Source organism: Borostomias antarcticus (assembly GCF_949987555.1).
Source record: "Borostomias antarcticus genome assembly, chromosome: 11".
Classification (NCBI taxonomy): Eukaryota; Metazoa; Chordata; class Actinopteri; order Stomiiformes; family Stomiidae; genus Borostomias; species Borostomias antarcticus.
The window spans coordinates 23,187,472-23,208,174 of record NC_140244.1 but is presented as its reverse complement, the minus strand read 5'-3'; the positions used below and the strand labels follow the sequence as shown (position 1 = coordinate 23,208,174).

The 20,703-nt window shown below is 53.5% G+C and overlaps 2 protein-coding genes across 2 annotated transcripts in view; one reads left to right on the top strand and one right to left on the bottom strand.

The window, feature by feature from the left end:
• Positions 1-235: 235 nt before the first annotated feature.
• Positions 236-14,622, top strand: zhx3b (zinc fingers and homeoboxes 3b; the record flags this gene model as incomplete). The annotated part of the gene is made up of 7 exons (XM_084446179.1): positions 236-399; positions 7,143-8,114; positions 8,307-8,414; positions 9,330-11,063; positions 11,581-12,450; positions 13,528-14,194; positions 14,612-14,622. Exons 2-7 carry the CDS (start codon positions 7,359-7,361, stop codon positions 14,620-14,622), a joined length of 4,146 nt encoding a protein of 1,381 aa, XP_084302305.1. The 5' UTR covers positions 236-399; positions 7,143-7,358.
• A 2,383-nt stretch (positions 14,623-17,005) lies between these two features.
• Positions 17,006-20,703, bottom strand: part of plcg1 (phospholipase C, gamma 1) — a 41,474-nt gene continuing 37,776 nt past the window's right edge. The window contains exons 31-32 of the mRNA XM_084445670.1: positions 20,331-20,599; positions 17,006-19,879 (exon numbers count right to left, since the gene is read on the bottom strand). Of these exons, the coding sequence (XP_084301796.1) occupies positions 19,837-19,879; positions 20,331-20,599 (312 nt within the window). The 3' untranslated portion in view covers positions 17,006-19,836. The remainder of the gene's footprint in view (positions 19,880-20,330; positions 20,600-20,703) is intronic.

Genomic DNA, 20,703 nt, shown 5'->3' with positions numbered 1-20,703 from the left:
GAGAGAGAGAGAGAGCGAGCGAGGGAGAGCTCTCACGTCTAGTAGCAGAGGTCTCTGTCGGCGATGACGTTGTGCATCACGTGTCCGTCTTTGCCTCGGATACGTACGTCGTACTTTCCTCTCCTCTCCTCTCGCTGAGCTGAGAGAGCCACTGGAAATAAACAAGAGCAAGGGGGCCATTGTGCCATTAGCCGAAGTGGCCAGTATCACGTTATCAGTGGAGGAAGAGCCAGAGGCCCGAGGGTACCACCCCCATCAGAAGTTGGCATCGCCAAAGCCCGCGTCGTTACGTACGTAGGGTTATTTACTTTACAAAATAGTCCGCGCGCCGTTAACTTTTTTTTGTTTTGTTTGTTTACCCCCCGCTGTGTAAAACTCTTCCACTCTGACCAAAGAAAGGTGAGTGTGTTTTGACGGCTACGTTCATAAGATGAGTTCTACCCCTTTTTGGGGAAAGTTGCGGGGGATCAGCGTTACCTTTGCGGCAGTGTTGGCCAGCTGCATGTCGCTTGCTTAAAATGGCGACAGCAAGTGGGGGCGAGTAGTTTAGGGGGCTTGTCTTCCCCCCGTAGTGAGTTGGTTAGCAGCTACATTATTACCCATTCTACCCCCAGCCTGTTCACTGCTCTGCTCGGCCAAGATTGAAACTTGAGCGGAAGAACAACACGCGCCACGTTATTAGTAAGCTATCATTTCGGGAATTTTCACGTTGTGCTCAATTTCGGGAACCGCATCTCCGATTTCTCCCTGTTATTTTATTAGTCTGTTTTCATACATTTTATTATTATTTTTTAACTTGCTGAAATTCTACAGTAATGTAGGTTCCCCGCTTTTCAATGACTTTGGTGAGCCTACTGGGCTACGGAATCACGCGGGGAGCCATATGCGAATCGTTGTTCTCTTGTAGCCTAAATAAGATTGAGTTAATATAATTCATCACATTTATGAATTGAGACTCAACATGGATAATTCAGTCCAGGTGTGAAAGGTGTAAAAATGTAACGTTAGGCTAGGTATTACAGGCTATCATGATTTGCTTTAGTGAAAGTCCTCCTGGGCTAGATTGCTTTCAGATTTCATATCTCATCATTTTATGTGCACAGACTGAATGCAAGCACCATTCATTGTCTATTGGTTTTTCTGTCAAGTCATGTCAACAGTGCCATGCTCTGTGTGTGATTCTAAAGATTAGACAGCTAATTTGTGTCTGATACCCACGTGATTGCTAGCCACAACTTTAATCCAGCCATCTATTACTCACCAATGTCACAGTTATTACCCCTGACATAAGCCATTATTGTCATATCATTGTTGGTGATAAAAGATGGGAGTGTGGCGAGGGGGGGGTTCTCTTAGGGTCTGGGGTCTTGGGTGACTGACTGTTTTTTAGCCAACCCTATGCAACTCCATTCAATAATGATACATTCATTCCTTCACACAGAGCTGTGTGTTGTGATGAGATGAAGTGGATGGTGTGTATCTATGTCCCCGATCAACCTCAACCCCCCCCTCCTCTTTTCTCTCTCTCTCTCTCTCTCTCTCTCTCTCTCTCTCTCTCTCTGTCTGGCATTGTCTGTTTGTGCCAGTCCCCTTGGTGTATAGAAGTCTGTATGGAGAGTAATTCAATAGCCTAAAGGTTAGTTGTGCTTGGATTTATGTGTCAAGATCTGAAAGGAGTCTTGGAGCCATGGGCATTGTAGCTGTTGTGGATCCTTATCAGATCATTCATCAGCTGGTGTTTTCCACTATTGAGTCAAAAGTAAACTCAGTCCCGTTTTATACCTGCCTGTGTGTTTTTTATCAAAGCCATGTTTTACACGTTTGTGGTCAGGCTAGTTTTTAAGCCTCCAGCCTTTCATCTCGCTTTCTCGCTTTCCTGGCCCTCGTTCTGACGTCTACCTGCCGTACAAACTTTCCTCACTGTTAAAACAGCCGCGCGGGGGGGAGGCTACGCGTCTGCGTCCAGAGCTGGCAGGTTTGGGTCAGCGGCAGCAGCAGGCTCTCGCCTGCCCTGCCTGGCTGGTGAACAGCCTGTGATGTCAGCCATTTTAGGTCGGACGGCACACAGCGCATGCTGCTCCTCCATCTTACCCCCCCCCCTCCCCTCCTCCTCCTCCTCCTCCTCCTCTCTCTCCCTTAACGAATCAGCTTTAACGCCTGCGCTGCCAGGGGCCAAAGCGGCACAGCCTTCCGCAACCCCCGCGCAACGAGCGCCCCCCCCCCCCCCCCTGTCCCCGAGACGCGCGCGGTCCGAAAACGGGAACCAGCAGCAGTCTGGGCCGACTTGCTCGGAACCCTGTCTTTGAGGTTTTTCTTTACGTTGCCGTGATGGCAGGGGAGGACAAAATGATGCAGCCGAAACCCAGAAGCCCTCGGACGAACGTGCGCAGCGTGCCGATAGTTTGTGTCAGAACAGAGAAGGAGAGAGCCGCGCTCGCAAGAGTTTGGGAGGAGTAGGGCTGAAGTGCCGTGAGTGTTGGTTCGGGGTTATTGGCGCAGGCGAGGGTAGTTTTTCTCAGACGCCGGCGAAAAGCATGTCGTACGCGCGAAGAAGCTTAGGGCCCGGGGGTTAGGCTAGAGTCGGCGTAAAGCAGGAGTCGTTCCGTCCCGCGTGACACGGCTTCGGCCGGGGCATAAGCGCGCTCGCTCGCTAACCCTAGTATGGGGTAGTAGCCGTGGCCCTGCCCAGTCAGGGCCCCCGGGGGCCGAGACCCACGCCTGTAGGGAGGACACTGGCCCAGGCAGACACGGTCTGAACAGGAAGAGACGCCATTGGGGGCCGGCCAACAGTGTGTGCCGGGGGAGGGCGGCCACACCTAGCCAGGAGACATGAACACCGCGTGAGGCGAGCCGCTGAAATAGGAGCGGGGCAACGGCTCGCCAATCAGCTCTCGCAGGAACGTGTGGAAAAAACAAGCCCGCTGCTAGAGCCAGAGACTGGATGGCGTACGAGGTGTGCGTGTGTGTGTGTGTGTACGTGTGTGTGTGTGCGTGTGTGTGTGTGTGTGTGTGTGTGTGTGTGCTTGTGTGTGTGTGTGTGTGTCTGTGTGTGTGTGTGTGTGTGTGTGTGTGTGTGTGTGCGCGTTTTAGAGAAATGAACTGGTGGGAGTGGAGTGGAGGGGGGTTGCCATGGGGACAGTAACACACCAGTGGCGTTGCCGACCTGTCTCCCTGGGCCGAACTTGTTCAGGGAGGGAGGGAGGGAGGAGTAGGGAGGAAGGGAGGGGAGGGGGAGGAGGAGGAGGAGGGAGGGGGGGCGGAGGAGGGAAGAAGGCGAGAGAGACGAGGAGGGGGAGGGGGAATGAGAAGGCGAGCAGGCAGACAGGCAAACATGGGAAGGGGTGTGTGTCGCACCAGCAAGTACACACACACACACACACACAGACACACACACGTTGACGGCCGGGCATGCAGAGATAAGGGTCAGGATTCCAACAGCCATGTGAGCCGGCGACCGTGGACGGGGCGTCGTAGCCGACGGTACGAAGAGCGGCTCGGGGTTAAACGCCGTCGAACTGCTCCGAGCCCTTCTGTCGAGCTTCGCTGGCGTGCGCGCCGGGCGCTATTATTGGCCTCCGCTCTCTTGAGGGTCCAGACCAAAAGGCGGGCCAGGGGTACGGCGGAGGGTGGCGGCCCGCCGCGCGTGACGCGCATTGGTTATTTAGATTCCGAGAGTGGACAAAAACATTCTCTGTCCGTGTGTCACTGGGAGGGTTGTCGGTGTCGCGCGCAGGAAAATGGCCGCCTTCCCCGGCTCGGTAAACAAGCCTCGCGCACACAGGCATGCAGGCAGCTAGCTACCCCCGCACGCAGACGCGCGCACACGCATTCACACCCGCGCACGCACACACACACACACACACACACACATATAGAGACACAGACACACACATGCACACTGTTTCCTTTTGCTTACAGGCACTCGCCCTCAAGCGTAAACTCTGACGCGGAGGACATACACGCACGCACACACACACACACACACACACACACACACAGACACACAGTCAAGGCTCACGGTCAGTCTCTGTGCCCAGAGAAAACATTACTGACCCATATTAGAGGTTTTTTGGCTTATGCTCTCATATTGAGTCAACAGGAGTGTGAGCCCTGTCGAAGACGGACGCTTCGCGCCTTCGCATCAGCCTGCCGTAGCGCGCGAGAACACTCTGTCCTCCACGCCGATCGGGGGGTTTTCAGGCCCGCTCGTTCTCTGTGGGACAGAGGTCTCCTCGCCTGTTTTTCCTGTGTGGTTCTCTTCTGAAGGGTACCGGCGCCTTGTGTGGCGTAACCGACCGCAGACAGCGTGGGCGTGTGCCCGGGTTTACCTGCTTTAGATTTCGTGTCCTGACTCAAACCTTCCGAAGTCTGTCAGGACAGTCAGTCAGTCAGTCAGTCAGTCAGTCAGTTAGTCAGTTAGTCAGTTAGTCAGTTAGTCAGTTAGTCAGTCAGTCAGTCAGTCAGTCAGTCAGTCAGTCAGTCAACCAGTCAGTCAACCAGTCAGTCAGTCAGTCAACCAGTCAGTCAGTCAGTCAAGTCCAGTCAGTCAGTCAGTCAGTCAGTCAGTCAAGTCAAGTCAAGTCCGTCAGTCTGGTAATGGTGGTTTGGTAGGTAGGCGTTAATGGGGTCTCTCACATTTTTTGATGCTTAACCTACTCGTTTTGGCTAGCTGGGAGGGCTCACACACACACACATACACACACACTGATAATACAGACACGTACCCTTGCACACACACACTCACACAAAGCACAAAAGTCCACACACACACACACACACACACTGCAGCTCAGCTCTCAGATTATGTCCACTGGTTGAAGAGCTTGCGGCGGAACATTCCAGGCTTCGCAGTGCAGCGAGGAGGAAGGGGGTGGGGAGGATCGGGGGGGGGGGGGGGCAGGGAGGATCGGGGGGGGGGGGGGGGTGGACGGGGCGACGGCTGTGATTGTAGTGCGGAGGGAGAGGGTGGGGTGGTGTTGAGGTTCACGGGGGCGTGGGGGGGGGGGTATCGGGGCAGAATTCCTCGCTGAAACACCTCACTGCTTCCTCCACGACAGTTAACACCCCTCCCTCCTCCCCTCGGTCTCTCTCCCTCCTCCCCTCCCCTAACCCTGCCCATCCCCCACCAGCCTCTCCCTCTCCTCACGTCCTCCCTCGCTCCCCCCCTCCCTCGCTCCACCCCGCCCCGCCCCCCCCCCCCCCCCCCCTCCCTCCTCTCCACGTGATGGATGGCTGAGGCTGCCCCCCATAAGCCTTTGTGTTTGGTCATGTGACCCGGCCTGCCTTGGCAGAGCTGTGCCCCCTGATGCAGAACTGAATGGTGTGTGTGTGTGTGTGTGTGTGTGTGTGTGTGTGTGTGTGTGTGTGTGTGTGTGTGTGTGTGTGTGTGTGTGTGTGTGTGGGGGGGGCATAGGGGGGGTAGGAGGGGTGCAGAAAGGCCCACACCAAGGGCAGTTACTCTCTCTGGGGGAGGACTGGGGGGCATCGCGTTCCCTCTGCTGTGGCGATCTCCATTTCGCCTGTTAACCCCTCGCCCGCCAGTCCTCGGACGGCGAAACGCTCGCACGGCGACCGGTCGAGCGCAGGGGCCAGAAAAACGACGCAGATCGAGGATCGGACCGGAGACACAGGCGCACAACGTCCCTCCGCTGAGTTTGAAGTGTGTTTTCTGGAAGACGGTTTTGGCCCTGATCCTGTGTGGGGCCTATAGCTGATGGACACGCCAAGACACAGAGACAACGAGGTTCACCGGAGGACAGTCCCCCAAGACCGTGACACAACTCCCCATTAGTTCTGCTTAAATTCAGTCTCTGATCTGGAGTCCGGGCCAAAGGTTTACCTGGAATAGGTGCCTGGTAAAGACTGATGAGAGTGGTGGGGGTCAAGCTTTGAGTGTGTGTGTGTGTGGGGGGGGGGTGTAGGGGGTAGGGGGGTTGGTATCTTTTTACAAAGGGGTTACTGATGGGGGTTGGGTGGGCTTCCATTTTGAGCGCGTAGGGGAGCGCGCATGCGAGGCTCCGCTACAGGACCGCGAGCGAGCGAGTGAGCGAGCACGCCAGGGCGCGCGCGAGAAAAGCTGGCCGAGGCCGCTTGAGAATGCGGGCCGGCGTGCGCGCTCCCCAGCGTGCGCGGTGGTGTCAGGCCGGCGCGGCGTTGTTTAGAGAGTAATTGCCCTAGAGCCGTCCTCCACTGCTGCACCAACGACTCCCAGCCAGCCGGGGGGGGGGGGAGGAGCGCCACACACACCTCACAGGAAGCTACGCCATTTTGTGCGGGGGAAGGGAGCCGGGGTGGGCGTGCTGGGGGAGAATTCCGGAGAGCGCCGGTGTGCGTCTGCGCGCGCTTTTGTCCGGCCCCGCGTTCCGTGCTTTCCGCAAAACCCAGCCTGTCCTAAAAGAACGCTTCCTGAGGCGTGTAGACGCTACTAGGAAACAGTCGGCAAGTGGGCCTGTTTAGCAAGGCATCGACGACGACGGTGTGTGTGTGTGCGTGTGTGTGTGCGTGTAGGCAAGCCACTGTGTCAGGGTGCCCGTGTTACCGAGGGGGCTCCTAAACCTGGACAGAGCGCTCCCCTCCGAGGGTGTGTTTGAACGAGGGGAAGTGAGAGGACATTGAGCGTGGTGGGGGAGGGGAAAGAAGGGGGGCGGGGGGGGGGGCGGAGGTCAGGAGCCAAAAATCCTGCATGAGGAGGTAGAGAGAGACTAGGGCTGTATCCCCCTATAAAACCAGAGAGCAGTGAGCTGGACAGGAACGCCAAAAACCGGAAAGTAATGGAGGGTCCATTCAACGTCTTTATGTAAGACCGTCGATTACTGCAAGGCCACATTTTCCCGGTTTCACGTCCAATTTTGTATTATTAAATATTTTGGGTCTTTCCAATTTCGGTTTCGTCCCGACTTGGAGGAATTTCACTGCGCAGCATTTAATGTGCCCGAGAGTAGGACTCAGTCTGAAAATATGTGCTGGCCCTAGGAACCTCTCCTCCTCCTTTCTCTCTCTCTCTCTCTCTCTCTCTCTCTCTCTCTCACCTTCTCCTCTTCTCCCCTACTGTCTATCTTGTGTCGTGTGGAAAAAAAACGAAGGAATTCAAGGCACAACAAATGCTTAACATAATTAACATTTTTCTGTTTTCTCATTTGCAGGTTCTCTCTCAGGCTCATTCCTCCAGTGGACAACACACACTCATCGGGAGCACACACACACACGCACACGTCGCGCACCCATGGTGATGTTCCACGGCCACCATCCCCTCCCCATGGCTGGTCCATAACAAGGAGAAACCCCCTTTCTCCTCCTCCTCCCGACTCGACCGCAACTCGACCACAGCAAGTCAACCGACGCCACCTACTGGTCCGACCATGGCCAGTAAGAGGAAGTCCACCATCCCCTGCATGATCCCCAGCAAGGCGATGCGCCTGAGGGAGGAGCTAGAGCAGGACGCGCCCCGCCTCCCCCGCCAGGTCCGGGAGCAGGCCTTCCTCTCCAGGGTGTCGGGGGGAGGCCGACAGAGCCCCCCGACGGACCTGGGGGAGTCCTCCCGGCCAGAGGGGGGCGACGACGCGGCCAAGGACGGCGGCGGCACCTATACCTGCCGACCGTGCAACTTCGAGACGCACGACCTCAACCTGTTCCTGGACCACGTGTACAGCGGACACCCGGACTTCCGCGCCGACCCCGGCTTCCACTGCCTGGACTGTGGCGTGACGTCGGCCAAGTTCGAAGGCCTGGCGCTGCACAACGCCCGGGTGCACCCCAGCACGCTGAGCACCACGCTGCAGCTGCGAAGGCGGGACCGCCGTCTGGCGGTGGAGCAGAGCCTGGTGACGGGCGCCGAGGCCGAGATCTCCATCACCAAGACGCCCATCATGAGGATGCTGAAGGGGAAGTCCGAAGCCAAGAGGATCGTGGTGTCCCACCCCTCGGCCCCGGACGAGCCGAGCCAGGAGCCCCCCTCCGGGAGAGAGGGGGAGAGGAAGGAGGCCCCTGCCGTGACGGTGACGCACGTGCCCACCATCGTCCACAACGGCACGGCCGCCAAGGTCACGCTGCCCTCCGCCATCCAGATCGTCAACGGCTCCGGGGCGCTGCCCATGCTCAAGACCGCCATCACGCAGGTAGCTAGGGCGGACGCACGTTCGACTTGACATTTAAACACGTTCGCAAAGTTCGCTACATTGTTCACCCAACGCTATTTAAAATAATAAAGAAGTAGCAAAAACTTTCGGGAATTATACCTTACGTAGCTATCGGCTTTGTCGTATCAAATGTTGAGTGGAGGCCATTGTTTTGTGAATGAAATCCCTCAGGTGGTGTCGGTGTTCCAGAACAGACAGCTCCACCAGCAGTCGACCCCCATCACGGTCTCCTCAGCCTTCTCCTCCACCTCCACCACGTCCTCCAAGAACATGCCCAAGGTAACGCTGGGCTTCCCGGTATCTCCAACTGATCTCTGGTGTTGTACAAGAAGTACTACAACAATCCTCCCACCTAAGCACTTATTGTATTATATTATATTGCACTGTACTTTAGATTGCGATTCTTGTACTTTGCCTTCAGCACTAGATTATGCTCTTAGTCACTTGTTTTAGAAAGAAGATGCACTTGTGAGTTCTGGCGAGTAGTAGTACATTGGCTCTTCCTATTTTAAATGCAATTATTGTTAGTCGCTTTGGATAAAAGCGTCTGCCAAATGACTGTAATGTAATGTAATGTGTTTGTGGGATCTGTTGCTCCATTGAGCTGTCCCCATCAAGTCACCCCCCACCACCCTTTTATAGTATACAGTATATTTTCTAGGAGCCTATTAGCTAAGTGCGTACTGTGCCTTAGTTTTAAGGTGTACTTTTAAGTAGTCCTATTATGGACTACAGGGATAGCTAATACATAAGGGCCTCCCACATAGCTAACATGTCTGTAACTATTTATCTACTCCGATCGACTGATCGTCCTGTTTCTTATTATGACGTATTTAGCCCATGTCCCAGTGCTCTGTAAAATGTCCCTAGCTAATAGAATTAAACATTTTCCAGGAGCTTGCTTGATCGTCTCGTTGAGAGAGGTCAGGGAAGAATTTTTTCAGCTGTTTTTTTTTTTTTTTTTGCTTCCCTCTGGAAACAGTTTTCTTGCTTCGCTCTGGAAAATTAGGGGTAGGATCTCTGTCAGCCCCCCCCCCTTTGCTTTGGGTAAAGCGCATCGCCAAATAAATAATTTGATGATTTGATTTGATTGAGCAAAGCCTTTGGGTTTTTTCTCTTCTATTTCTGTTCTTTACCGTTCCTTTCTTCTCTTGTCCTCCTCTCTTGTCCTCCTCCCCGTCCTCCTCTCTCCAGGTCATGATCCCTCTGAGCAGCATCCCCACCTACAGTGCCTCCATGGACTCCTCGTCCTTCCTGAAGACCTCCTTCAGCAAGTTCCCCTACCCCACCAAGGCCGAGCTCTGCTACCTCACGGTGGTCACCAAGTTCCCCGAGGAGCAGATCAAGATCTGGTTCACCGCCCAGAGGCTGAAGCAGGGCATCAGCTGGTCCCCGGAGGAGATCGAGGACGCCAGGAGGAAGATGTTCAACACCATCATCCAGACGACGCCGAGCGCCTCCCAGCACCAGCGGCAGAACCTGTCCCAGGGCCACCACCATCACGGCCAGACCCAGCACACCATCACGGTGCTGCCCGCCTCCCTGGGCCCCACGGGGATCCCCCACATCCTGCAGGGCTCGCTGGTCAGCCAGGGCGGCGTCATCGTCACGCAGCCCATGATGGCCAACGGCATCCAGGTCAGCAGCGCGCCAATGGCGCTGGCCGTCACGCCCAAGCCCCAGGCGGCCGCGCGGCCCACCATGCAGGCCCGGCCCGCCGCCGCCCTGGTGGCCGACAAGGGCGTCAGCATGGTGGTGGGCACGGTGGGCAGCAGCAGCAGCGGGAGCAACATCTTCAGCAGTAGCAGTAATGGCGGAGGCAGCACTAGCAGTATTAGCAGTAGCAGCAGTAGTAGCGGTAGCATTAACAGCAATAGTAGTTTTATCAGTCACGCTAGCGTGATCAACCTTAGCATCGGTAGCAGTAACTATAGTAATACCAATGGCAAAGTCAACACTGCTAAACTCATCAATATGAATGCTAATGTCAATGGCAAGAGCAGCATCAGTGCCACTAGCCACGTTAGCTTTGCTAAAAGTAATACTGACAATAAGAACAGCGATGGCAACAAGAGCAACAACAGCAGCAGTACTGTGAAGAGTTTCAGCGAGAGCAAAGTTAGCACTAATATCAAAGTCGGTGCCGATATCAAAGTCGGCGCCGACATAAAAAGCGCCGCGGACGGCAAAACCAACAACAACAATAGTAAAAACGTCAACAACGCCCAGAAGAGCAAGGACGCTAACGGCGCTAGCGGCAAGAACAGTAGCACCGGCGGCCCGGCGGCGGCGCCGACCGCCGTCTTCGTCATCGCCGCGGCCGCTAACCCCCCCGCCGCCGTCAAGCCCGAGCGCTCGTCTTCCCCCGCCTCCCCCTCCCCGGCGGCGACCGCCAACCCCGGGGGGACGCCGAGCTCTCGGACGCTGCCCAGCAGCGTGCTGGACCCCGGCTTCTACAAGAGCAAGAAGTCCCAGGAGCAGCTGAGCGCCCTCAAGGACAGCTTCGTCACCAACCAGTTCCCCAACCAGGAGGAGGTGGAGCGCCTCATATTCCTGACCGGCCTGACCGTCCGGGAGGTCCGCAAGTGGTTCAGCGACCGCCGTTACCACTTCCGCAACCTCAAAGGGGCGCGGGCGGGCGCAGCCGGCCAGGGGAACGGCAAGGCGGCGGCGGCGGACGGGGGGAAGACCGGCGGCCCCGGATCGACCCCCGGAGGCGAGGGCAGTGGCGGCGGCGGCGCCCCCATGGACCTGTCGGACGGGGCGGTCCGCGTGGAGAGCCCCAGGACCCCCCAGCACAGCTCGGCGCCTCTCAGCCCCCCGCCCTCCCAGACCCCCACCTCCCCCGTCACTCCGTCCCGACGCACCCCCAGGGCCCCGTCCCCCGACTTCACCGCCATCCGCTACAAAGAGAGGGACCCTCAGCAGGTGAGATCCCATAGTCCTCTCTTCCTCACATGTAATGGACGCTGTACAGTCACAGTGAAACGCTGCTGCCGGCTCCAGGATTAATAATAATAATACTAATACTCTGGACCAAATTTACAAGTTACAAATTTACAATTTACAAAATTACAAATTAACACAAAAACACAATAAGTACCCTTTCTATAAGTGTAACATTAATCTGAGAGGGGATAGATAAGGTCTGGATGGATTATGTACATGCTATATATGGATATGAATAATAAATAAATCACCCAGGGGTCATGGGTGAGTTATGTACATGCTATAGCTATAATAAATAAAATCCCGGTGGGGGGGGGGGGGTGTTGTCTGTTTGCACCGTGCATAGATCTGCACCTGGTCATATAGTACACTTAAAGCAGCTCACCGTAAATCATTAGGCCGTTAATAAATAAAGGCCACGCATGAGCTCAGCTCGGTGTCGTCTAGCTAGCCGTCTTCACGCCAAATCTCCCCTGCTATGCTCCTCCCCCACCAGGTGAGGGCGCTAGAGGCCAGCTTCTCCCAAGAGCCCGAGCCCTCCGGAGAGGAGGTGGACCGGCTGCGGACGGAGACCAAGATGACGCGGCGGGAGATCCACGGCTGGTTCGCCGAGCGGAGAAAGAAGGTGGCGGCGGAGAAGAAGAAGAGGGAGGGGCTGGAGAGGGTGGAGCGAGAGGAGGCGGAGCTAGAGGAGCTGGCGGCGAAGGAGAGGGGGGCGGAGCGGAGGGCGGCGGAGGAGGAGGAGCGGGGGGAGGGGAAGAGCGGGGAGGACGGGACGAAGAGGGAGGAGGAGACGGAGGAGGGGAGGGAGGAGAGGCAGAGGGAGGAGGCCGCGGGCTCCGAGCTCAAAGTCAACCCCATCAAGATCAACCTGAAGATGCTGAAGGTGACCGAGGCCAACGGGAAGGGGGCGGAGCCCGAGGCGGGGGGCCCCGCCATGCCGCCCTCCACCCCCAACCCCGCGCCGTCCCTGCCCCCGCCCGCCACGCCGACACCCAAACCAGCCCCCTCTCAATCCCCTCGACCCTCCACGTCCCCGAAGCCCTCATCCTCCTCGTCCTCATCCCCGAAGCCCGCTCCCATCCGGGGTAAGAAGTCGGCCGAGCAGCTCCACCTCCTCAAGCAGGTGTACGCCCGCACGCAGTGGCCCAGCAGCGTCCAGTACGACGAGCTGATCTCCTCCACGGCGCTGCCCCGGCCCGAGGTGGTGCGCTGGTTCGGCGACTGCCGCTACGTCCAGAAGAACGGGCAGCTGAAGTGGCTGGAGGCTTACCAGGGCATGGTGCTGGACGAGGACCTCCAGAGGGGGGACACCGCCATGCTGCGAGCCCACCTGGACGCCCACGGCAGCCTGGAGGAGGGACAGGTACCGGACCCCCGAACTCTTTGACTCTTAACCCGGCAGTACGGAGACCGGGACCGTGGGTGGACTTGATTTAGTTTCACCAGAACAATTAATCTACTGGAACAGAGTTTAAAGGAGTAGTAAAGGGAAAAATGATGTTTAGCCCTGTTTTAAGGTTACTTATGATCATATACAATGGTTCAGATCAAAACGTTGACAAAACTAGCGCTTTTGAGAAAGTTGATAATTGCTCTAACACCGTTTAGGTCATACAATGGATGTGGGTGGGCATCGTGAAAAATCATTCAAAAACATGTTAAACTCTCGATTGCAAAGACAAGAAGCTCACCGAGGGGGTAATTGGTTTCCGTTGGTGTTCTGACATCAAATTCGCCGCTAAGTATGACTACCTAGTTTGCGGAAGTTTACACACGTATTTGCTGCGACTAAATAGTTCTATGCTAAATATTTAAAAAAGAATGAATCTTACTTTATGGCAAATTATATGTCAGAACACCAACTAACACCTCGGTGAGTTTCTTGTCTTTGAAATCGAGAGTTTAACATGTTTTTGAATGATTTTTCACGGTGCCCACCCACATCCATTGTAAGACGAAAACGGTGGTAGAGCAATTATCAGACTTCCTCCAAAGTGCTAGTTTTGTCAACTTTTTGATCTGAACCACTGTATATGATCATAAGTAACCTTAAAACAGGGCTAAACATGATTTTTCCCTTTACTACTCCTTTAATGTAATGCTTTGAAATACTTTACTTTTTAATACTTTAATACTTTAAAATACTTTGACTTTAAAGTATTTGACGCAGTACTTGTCTGAGTATGGACTGGAGGCAGAGCGGGATAGTATAGTGATAGATTGAGTAGTAAATATTTGTTGACGTCATAGGTTTGTGATCACAGCTGTTTACAATTTACATTGTGAGACCAGGCAAAGCACACTGCCTTGTACTACAGACTGTAATTAGGTGGCTGTTCCACAGACAGACATAATGTCAGACACAGACAGACAGACAGACAGACAGACAGAGTGTTTGAATGGGGATGTGAGCTGACCTTATGTGCTGTGTGTTCCCCAGGTATTGGAGCTGGCCCAGGCCAGTGGGCTGACAGAGGAGCTGGTCAGACGCTGGTTCTCCGTTCAGAGTGCCCTGTCTCTGGCTCCGCCCCCCTCCCAGACCACCCAGAGCACCCTTCCACTGGCCCCGCCCCCCTCCCAAACCACGCAGAGCACTCTTCCGCTGGCCACGCCCCCCACCCAGACCGCCCAGAGCACTCTTCCACTGGCCACGCCCCCCACCAAGAGCACTCTTCCACTGGCCCCGCCCCTCACCCAGACCTCCCTGAGCGCTCTTCCGCTGGCTCCGCCCCCCACCCAGAGCACTCTTCCGGTAGCCACGCCCCCCACCCAGACCACCCAGAGCGCTCTTCCGCTGGCTCCGCCCCCTTCCCAGGCCGCTCTGGCTCCGCCCCCCTCCCAGACCGCCCAGCCTCTGGCCCCGGCCCCCTCCCAGACCACCCTGCCACCGTCACAGGCTGAGGGAGGAGGAGGAGGAGGAGCGGGGGAGCAGACTGGAACAAGGGGGGTAACGGTCACACCAAGCCCAGTACTGGCGCCGCCGTGCGTGGGAGGTTCTGGACCGACATCCCGGCCGGAACCGGAGGAGGAGAGGAAGGAGAAGTCTCTGTGTGGCGTCACGGCAGGCGGGGAGCAGGAGGAGGAGAAGACAGGGAGTCCTGCTAAAGGTATGGATGCCCTTTCACTTCTTCACATTCTAAGATTTTGTCTTGACTGGTCTAGACTGGCAGCTGTCAGAATGCCAAGGGTGCCCTCAAGGCTGCTACTGTAAATAACAATAACCTGGTAAATAAAGGTTAAAAAAAGAAGAAGAGAGAACAGTGTGACTATAGTCTCTCACATTGTCCATGCTGATGGGCACAGATCTTTTCATCAATCAAATTTATGAGCATGTTTTTTATATTATTTGTAAAATAATATATTTTTTACTACATGTATACAGAACAATGTACTATGTATGTATGTATCTATGTATCTATGTATCTCTATCTATCTCTATCTATCTATCTGTATGTATGTTTGTATGTATGTTTGTATCTATCTATCCATCTACATATATGTGTATTGTGCCTTTTGTGTCACAGGAACCGACTGAGGAGGACCTTAGTGAGAGCAGAGGAGTGAGGATGGAGGAGGGACAGAGGAAGGGGGGGCTCGGAGGGACGCCACCACGCTGGTGCTCTTCAGAGGGGGGGGGGGGTGTGAGCGGAGGACAGCAGATGTGACTGTAACGGGATCACTGGAAATGGACCCTGAAAACGCCCGCTTCACACACACACACACACTTCGCTCTCTCCCTCCGACACACACACACACACACACACCATTGCTGGAGGTGGTCCCTGATATTCCTCCCGCCGCTCGATGCCAGACACGGATTCTGAAACCCCTCCCTCCCCTTCTAGCCCTCCATCTCTCTCTCACTCACACACACACACGCACACACACACACACACACACACACACACCCCTTCGCCTGCCCCTCCGTTCCCCGCCATGCCTCCTTCCGCCATTTTCTCCTTCAAACGACAGTAGAGACTTAATCCTAGGACTCATCCAGAAGGGATGAAGCCTCGTTTGTTTCTTCCACGCACGTTCGCCTGCCTGTCGCGGACGGACGGAGGAGGAGAGGACGAAGAGGGTGGAGCCGTGGGAGAAAAAGGGAGGGGCGTGGTCGGGATCCGGTCAGACCTCCGCAGATGTTGCGGGGGAGGGGAGGGGGGGGGGGGCGCCGGGCGGGCCGTAGGGGAGGGTTATCGAAACCCCCTGACTGGACAGATATCGACCAAGCTAATTCTCAAGTAGGGATCAGTAGTGTGCGTAGAAGAGAAAGAGACGCTGTTCCGGAGCGGTTTGGTACGAAATATGAAGCTGCACAGCTCTTTACCGGCGTCTTCTACCAGAGTCACTCAGCGGGGTGTGGCCTAGCACAAGGTGGTGACGTGGGCTCCGTGTCTGTTTTACTACCGTGCTTCTGTATGTCATCGATGTTTGTTTTCACGAGTCTTTCTTTCTTAAAATGTAATAAATCTTGACTGTACAAGGAGTATGAACTGTTTACCAAGAGTTCCAACATACCTAGGCCTGTTGTATAATTTTTACAGATGATTTGCAGAATAAACAAATTGTAACAAACTGGTTTCTGTCTGCTGTGGGTGTGAGAGCGTCGGTATACTGGGCACTGCTGGCTTTCAGAAGTGTTGTCATAACTATGTTTATGTGATCACCTTGACAAACGGCATTCTTTTGGGGATAACGATACGCTGGTTCCCAAATAAATAGGCTGTTTGAATACTCAAGACTCAGCTCTCCCTCACAGCGTCTATCAATCTAGTCATTTAAGATCACTGGCTACCACCAAAGCCGAAGGTGATTGCATGTGCAAATAATCAATTCCCTACAGTGCCTGCAGCTACTTTGTGTAGTATACAAAATGAAAACACAGTCTGAAGAAAGATCTGTGACAATGACTGAAAAAGGGACTGCTGATAACCATGTTTATAGTCATGTTGGTATGTAATCACGTAGCAACACCTGTAGCAAAAATATAGTAGTTGCATAGGAAGAGTGTATCTACCGGGAAGAGTGAGTGATCTACCGGGTATTATAGCGTAGCAGTATATGTTATTGCACAAGGTGTGGGTTAGAGGTGTTTATAGGGGTAAGTGGTTTTGGTAACGAGGGGCCCGTTCCTCCCTGTCCAGAGCTCAGGTGGACGTCTGCTGAATGCATCCCTTAACCTCCGACCCTTTAGAAAACATGACCCCTGGAGACGAGCTGCACTATCTACCAACTTCCCAAGCGCATGGCCAGGGATTTAGGGAGTTGTAGTTCTTACTCCTGGAACTGATGAACAGCAGCTCCTACGCTGTCTGTGCTCTGACCCCCGTGTGTCTGATGGAGGCAGGGTCTTGATCTGGCTTCTACATCTGGACACTGGAACAACCTCTCAACCTTCAGCTGCCCTTCTGCCACATCTACTGACCTCTGGACAGCTTCTTCCCCCATAGCTTGGTTCCACTGCCACTAATGACCTAAGCAGCTAAACCATGATACCAGGGTCATGTCATACCAGTATCAGTGTAACTACAATGTTACTACAGGTAGACTATTGTTACCAAGCAATTCATGTACACTTAAAAGTGTTACCATCACCGTCTACCTCTTGTACCAATGTAGCAGAATTTATGATCTAATCAATAGATGTGTACAGTTTTGATGCAGAAAAATGAAAGCATTTCACTTTACAGACAGCAGAATCTGGTCCACTTTTCAAATGTGTTTCAACATGTATGTTGATAAAGATGAATAATCTAGTGATACAAGCATGTCTGGTTGATTTTGATTGATTGATTGATTGATTGATTGATTTTCCGCCCATAGCTGCTACTGTCCATGTTGGATGCTCCTGGAGATAACATATGATCACAGAGGAATGCAGGTGGTAGTTGAATAAGTACTTTATTTAATTCTCAGGCTTGAATATGTTTCATATGAAAGGCAAACTTAAAACGAATACTTTTTTTTTCCATAGCTTAGGCACATTACAGAAAGGCGCAGTTTGCAAATGAGATCATCGGTGTGAGATTTCAAAAAATAAAAATAAAAATCCTGTAGATGTCTATAGTGATGCGCTTGAACACAAAGACAGTGGCACATGGACGCAAGCAGACAGGTACTCTGGCAGTGGCATGAGATGATTATACACACACACACACCATTCTTTAACCAGGACACCGGCCACATCAGAGGGTGTGTGTGTGTGTGTTTGACCAAATGAAAAAGAAGAAAATTAAGACAGCTGTAACATGGTGTCAACAAATTCCAAAGACAGGAATGTAGCCCTGAAGTTTCCCTCGGCGTCCCAAACCTGCATTTCTCATCACTACCTATATATCCATATTACTACCTATATCCATATTACTACCTATATCCGTATGGCTTTAGAAGGCTGCCCCTCCATGGTAAAACTGGACATGGTAAAACAACACTGATTATATAAAAAGGTTGTGGGTCGATTCTAAGGAGCAAATTGTGTGCAGTTCTACAACAGATGGCAGTCAGGCACACACAACCCAAACACAGGCACATTTTCCAAACACTGTTCTGGGTCCATTCTGCGAACCACCAGTTTCTTCCTCCATTCCCTCTCTCTCTGCCCTCCTCCGTGCTCGCTGTTCCCTCCTCGGCCCCCGATCGGAGCCAAGATGGTCGTGGGGGGGGTGGGGGGGTGGGAGGGGAGGGCTCTGGGGTTCCTGTTCCCCTAGCAACCAGCAACAGTTTCCAGCACCAACTGACAAACAACTACCTATTCCTCCCATTAAGAAGCAAGACTACGTAGACCGCGGGAGGGCTAGCGCCCTATTCTCGCTCGGCTAATTCCAGTCATTAATTGTGGTCCTCGTTAGCGAGCGATACTGCCCTTAATTTGGTTCTCAAGCCTCCTCCCTTCACTCTAGAGTCGTGGACATGCATAGGCCTAGCGAACAGCCTCCCACGAGGCCGTTTATTAAGACATCGACAACGCTAAGAACAGCTGGACACTGCAAGGAACTGAGCACACAGCTGTACTTAACGTGTAGTACTAACGTATAGTACTAAAGTACGGTACTTTACTTGGCATCCTCTGCTTTGGAAAGCTTTCCCAACCGCCGTGATCAAAAACATGACGGTAAAACCGACGCTGGCCTTTGTTATGGTGGTGCGTCTGGGGCTGTGGTTAGGCCAGGAAACGGTTCTTCACGAAGACTTCTGACACAAAGGTAAAAGGCCTCGAGAGAGAACGCCCTGGGATAGTTCCGGAACATATTTCTAATTATGGCGCATGGCTAGCTGAGCTTATTGTGTAATGCCTAAAGATTATCCTGTGCTAGCACTAACTGCTGCTCCATCAAAACGCCACATTGTAAACATGAGCAATGTGACGTAGTAGTAGTAGTCTGTCCTAGCAGCCCTCAATCTACCCACCTGTACACCCACTGAGCTAAAACAAGTAGCATGTATCACTAGCATTGAACCTCAGACCACCGCTTGCACAAACACACACGCACACGCACACCTTGCTGTTTTATACACTCTCATCCTAACCCTGCAGAAGTACTCGTGAGAGTGTGTGAGCGGGAGTTAAGAGAGTTTTGGGGAGGGCACCTGGGTTAACGTCACGAGGCAGGAAACGGAATGACATGCAGTTTTCGGAATGCAATTTGGCAAAGTATAAAAAAGTGTGTGTGTGTGTGTGTGTGTGTGTGTGAACACGTGACTGGGTCCAGTCAGCTCACTCGCTCGCTCTCCCTCTTAATGGCTTCCAACACAAACAGGCAGTGGCTTCTTCCTGACGCCTCTCACAGGACTAAAACAACCCAGGGTCAGTTTGTGTGTGTGTGTGTGTGTGTGTGTGTGTGTGTGTGTGTGTGTGTGTGTGTGTGTGTTAAACTAGAGGCATGAGATACTGCACCAGGCGTGCAGGTGACACATTAAAATAGCCATAGAGAGCCCTCGTGTTTTACACATATACATAAAAAAAAAAAAATTGAATCACATTATGAATGTTTAAAAGTTTAAATAATAATAATTAAAAACATGGGGACAGGAGCTCTTTGAGAGCAGGTTGGCTGCTGCCGTTACCTGGCCAACAGCACAGCAGGAATAAATATATATATGTATATATATATATACTCGTATAGGCCAGAGAGAAGAGAAGAGAAACATAAAAACTAAAAACGTGGGAGCAGTTTCAAACTGATGGCTATCCAGCTCCCTCTCCCCCCTCCCCTCAGCGTCTGCTAACAAACGGTTGTGCTTGTATCAAACACAACTGGAACCCGAAGCACACTAGCCCTAATACTAGTTGTTTTTGTTCTCCTGTTGTTTTTGTCTGTTTCTCCTTCCTGTCCCCCGCTGACAGCTTCCTCCTCTGGCTCCCCCCTCCCGCCTCGTCTCTTCAGAGGAAGAGAGGGGGGGCACGTTGAGACGAGAGCGAGAGAGAGAGAGAGAGAGAGAGAGAGAGATGGGGAAAGAGAGATTGGAAACGAGAGAGAGAGAGAGAAAGAGAGAGAGGGAGAAAGCAGTGTTGGGGGGGTAGAGAGAGAGAGAGAAAGAGGGAGAGAGAGAGAGAGAGGGAGAGAGAGAGAGAGAGTGGAGGGGTAGGAGAGCTGCCTGAAATGTAGGCCAAAGCGGTGGTGGGCGTTTCCATGGAAACAGTGTTCACAGCAGTCAGTGACATCATCGGTACAGGGAGCGGCTGGGGAGAGGGGAGAGGGGTGGGGGGGGGCGGCGGGCGCGAGGAGGAGCGCCCTGATTGGTCCCGAGCCTACATGCGGTTCTCTCCGCCCACTCTGGTCCTGCGCATCATCCTGGAGAGGAGAGGGAGAGAGAACTCTAGAACCTTCTCTGAAAACACACAAGACTCTAGAACCTTCTCTGAAAACACACAAGACTCTAGAACCTTCTCTGAAAACACACAAGACTCTAGAGCCTTCTCTGAAAACACACAAGACTCTAGAACCTTCTCTGAAAACACACAAGACTCTAGAACCTTCTCTGAAAACACACAAGACTCTAGAACCTTCCCTGAAAACATACACAACTCTAGAACCTTCTCTGAAAACACAAGACTCTAGAACCTTCTCTGAAAACACACAAGACTCTAGAACCTTCTCTGAAAACACACAAGCCTCTAGAACCTTCTCTGAAAACACACAAGACTCTAGAACCTTCTCTGAAAACACAAAAGACTCTAGAACCTTCTCTGAAAACACCCTCCCACACACACACAAACACACTCTCACAAACACACGCGCACACCTGTTCCTGTTCTGTGGGTCCACGTGGTCGAGCAGCGCCTCCTGGGACACCCGGAAGTCGCCCAGCGGGGACTGGTAGCGCGCCTCGAAGGAGCCGTCCCTGGGCCGGTAGGAGGAGGCCTGGCCGGGGGACTGGGGCGCGGGGGACACGGACGAGGCCGAGGACACGGAGCCCGTCTCCCCCAGGCGCTCCAGCCCCGCCTGGGTCACCACCGCCGCCGGCGAGGCCGCCGCCCCCTGGAACGGACTCAGCACCTCCCCGTTCTCATCCTGACCCCGGGAGGGGAGGGAGAGAGAGAGAGAGAGAGATGTTATGTGATTGGTTGTTGTATATTGTCACTAGTAGCTACATCACATGCACTTATCGTTATATA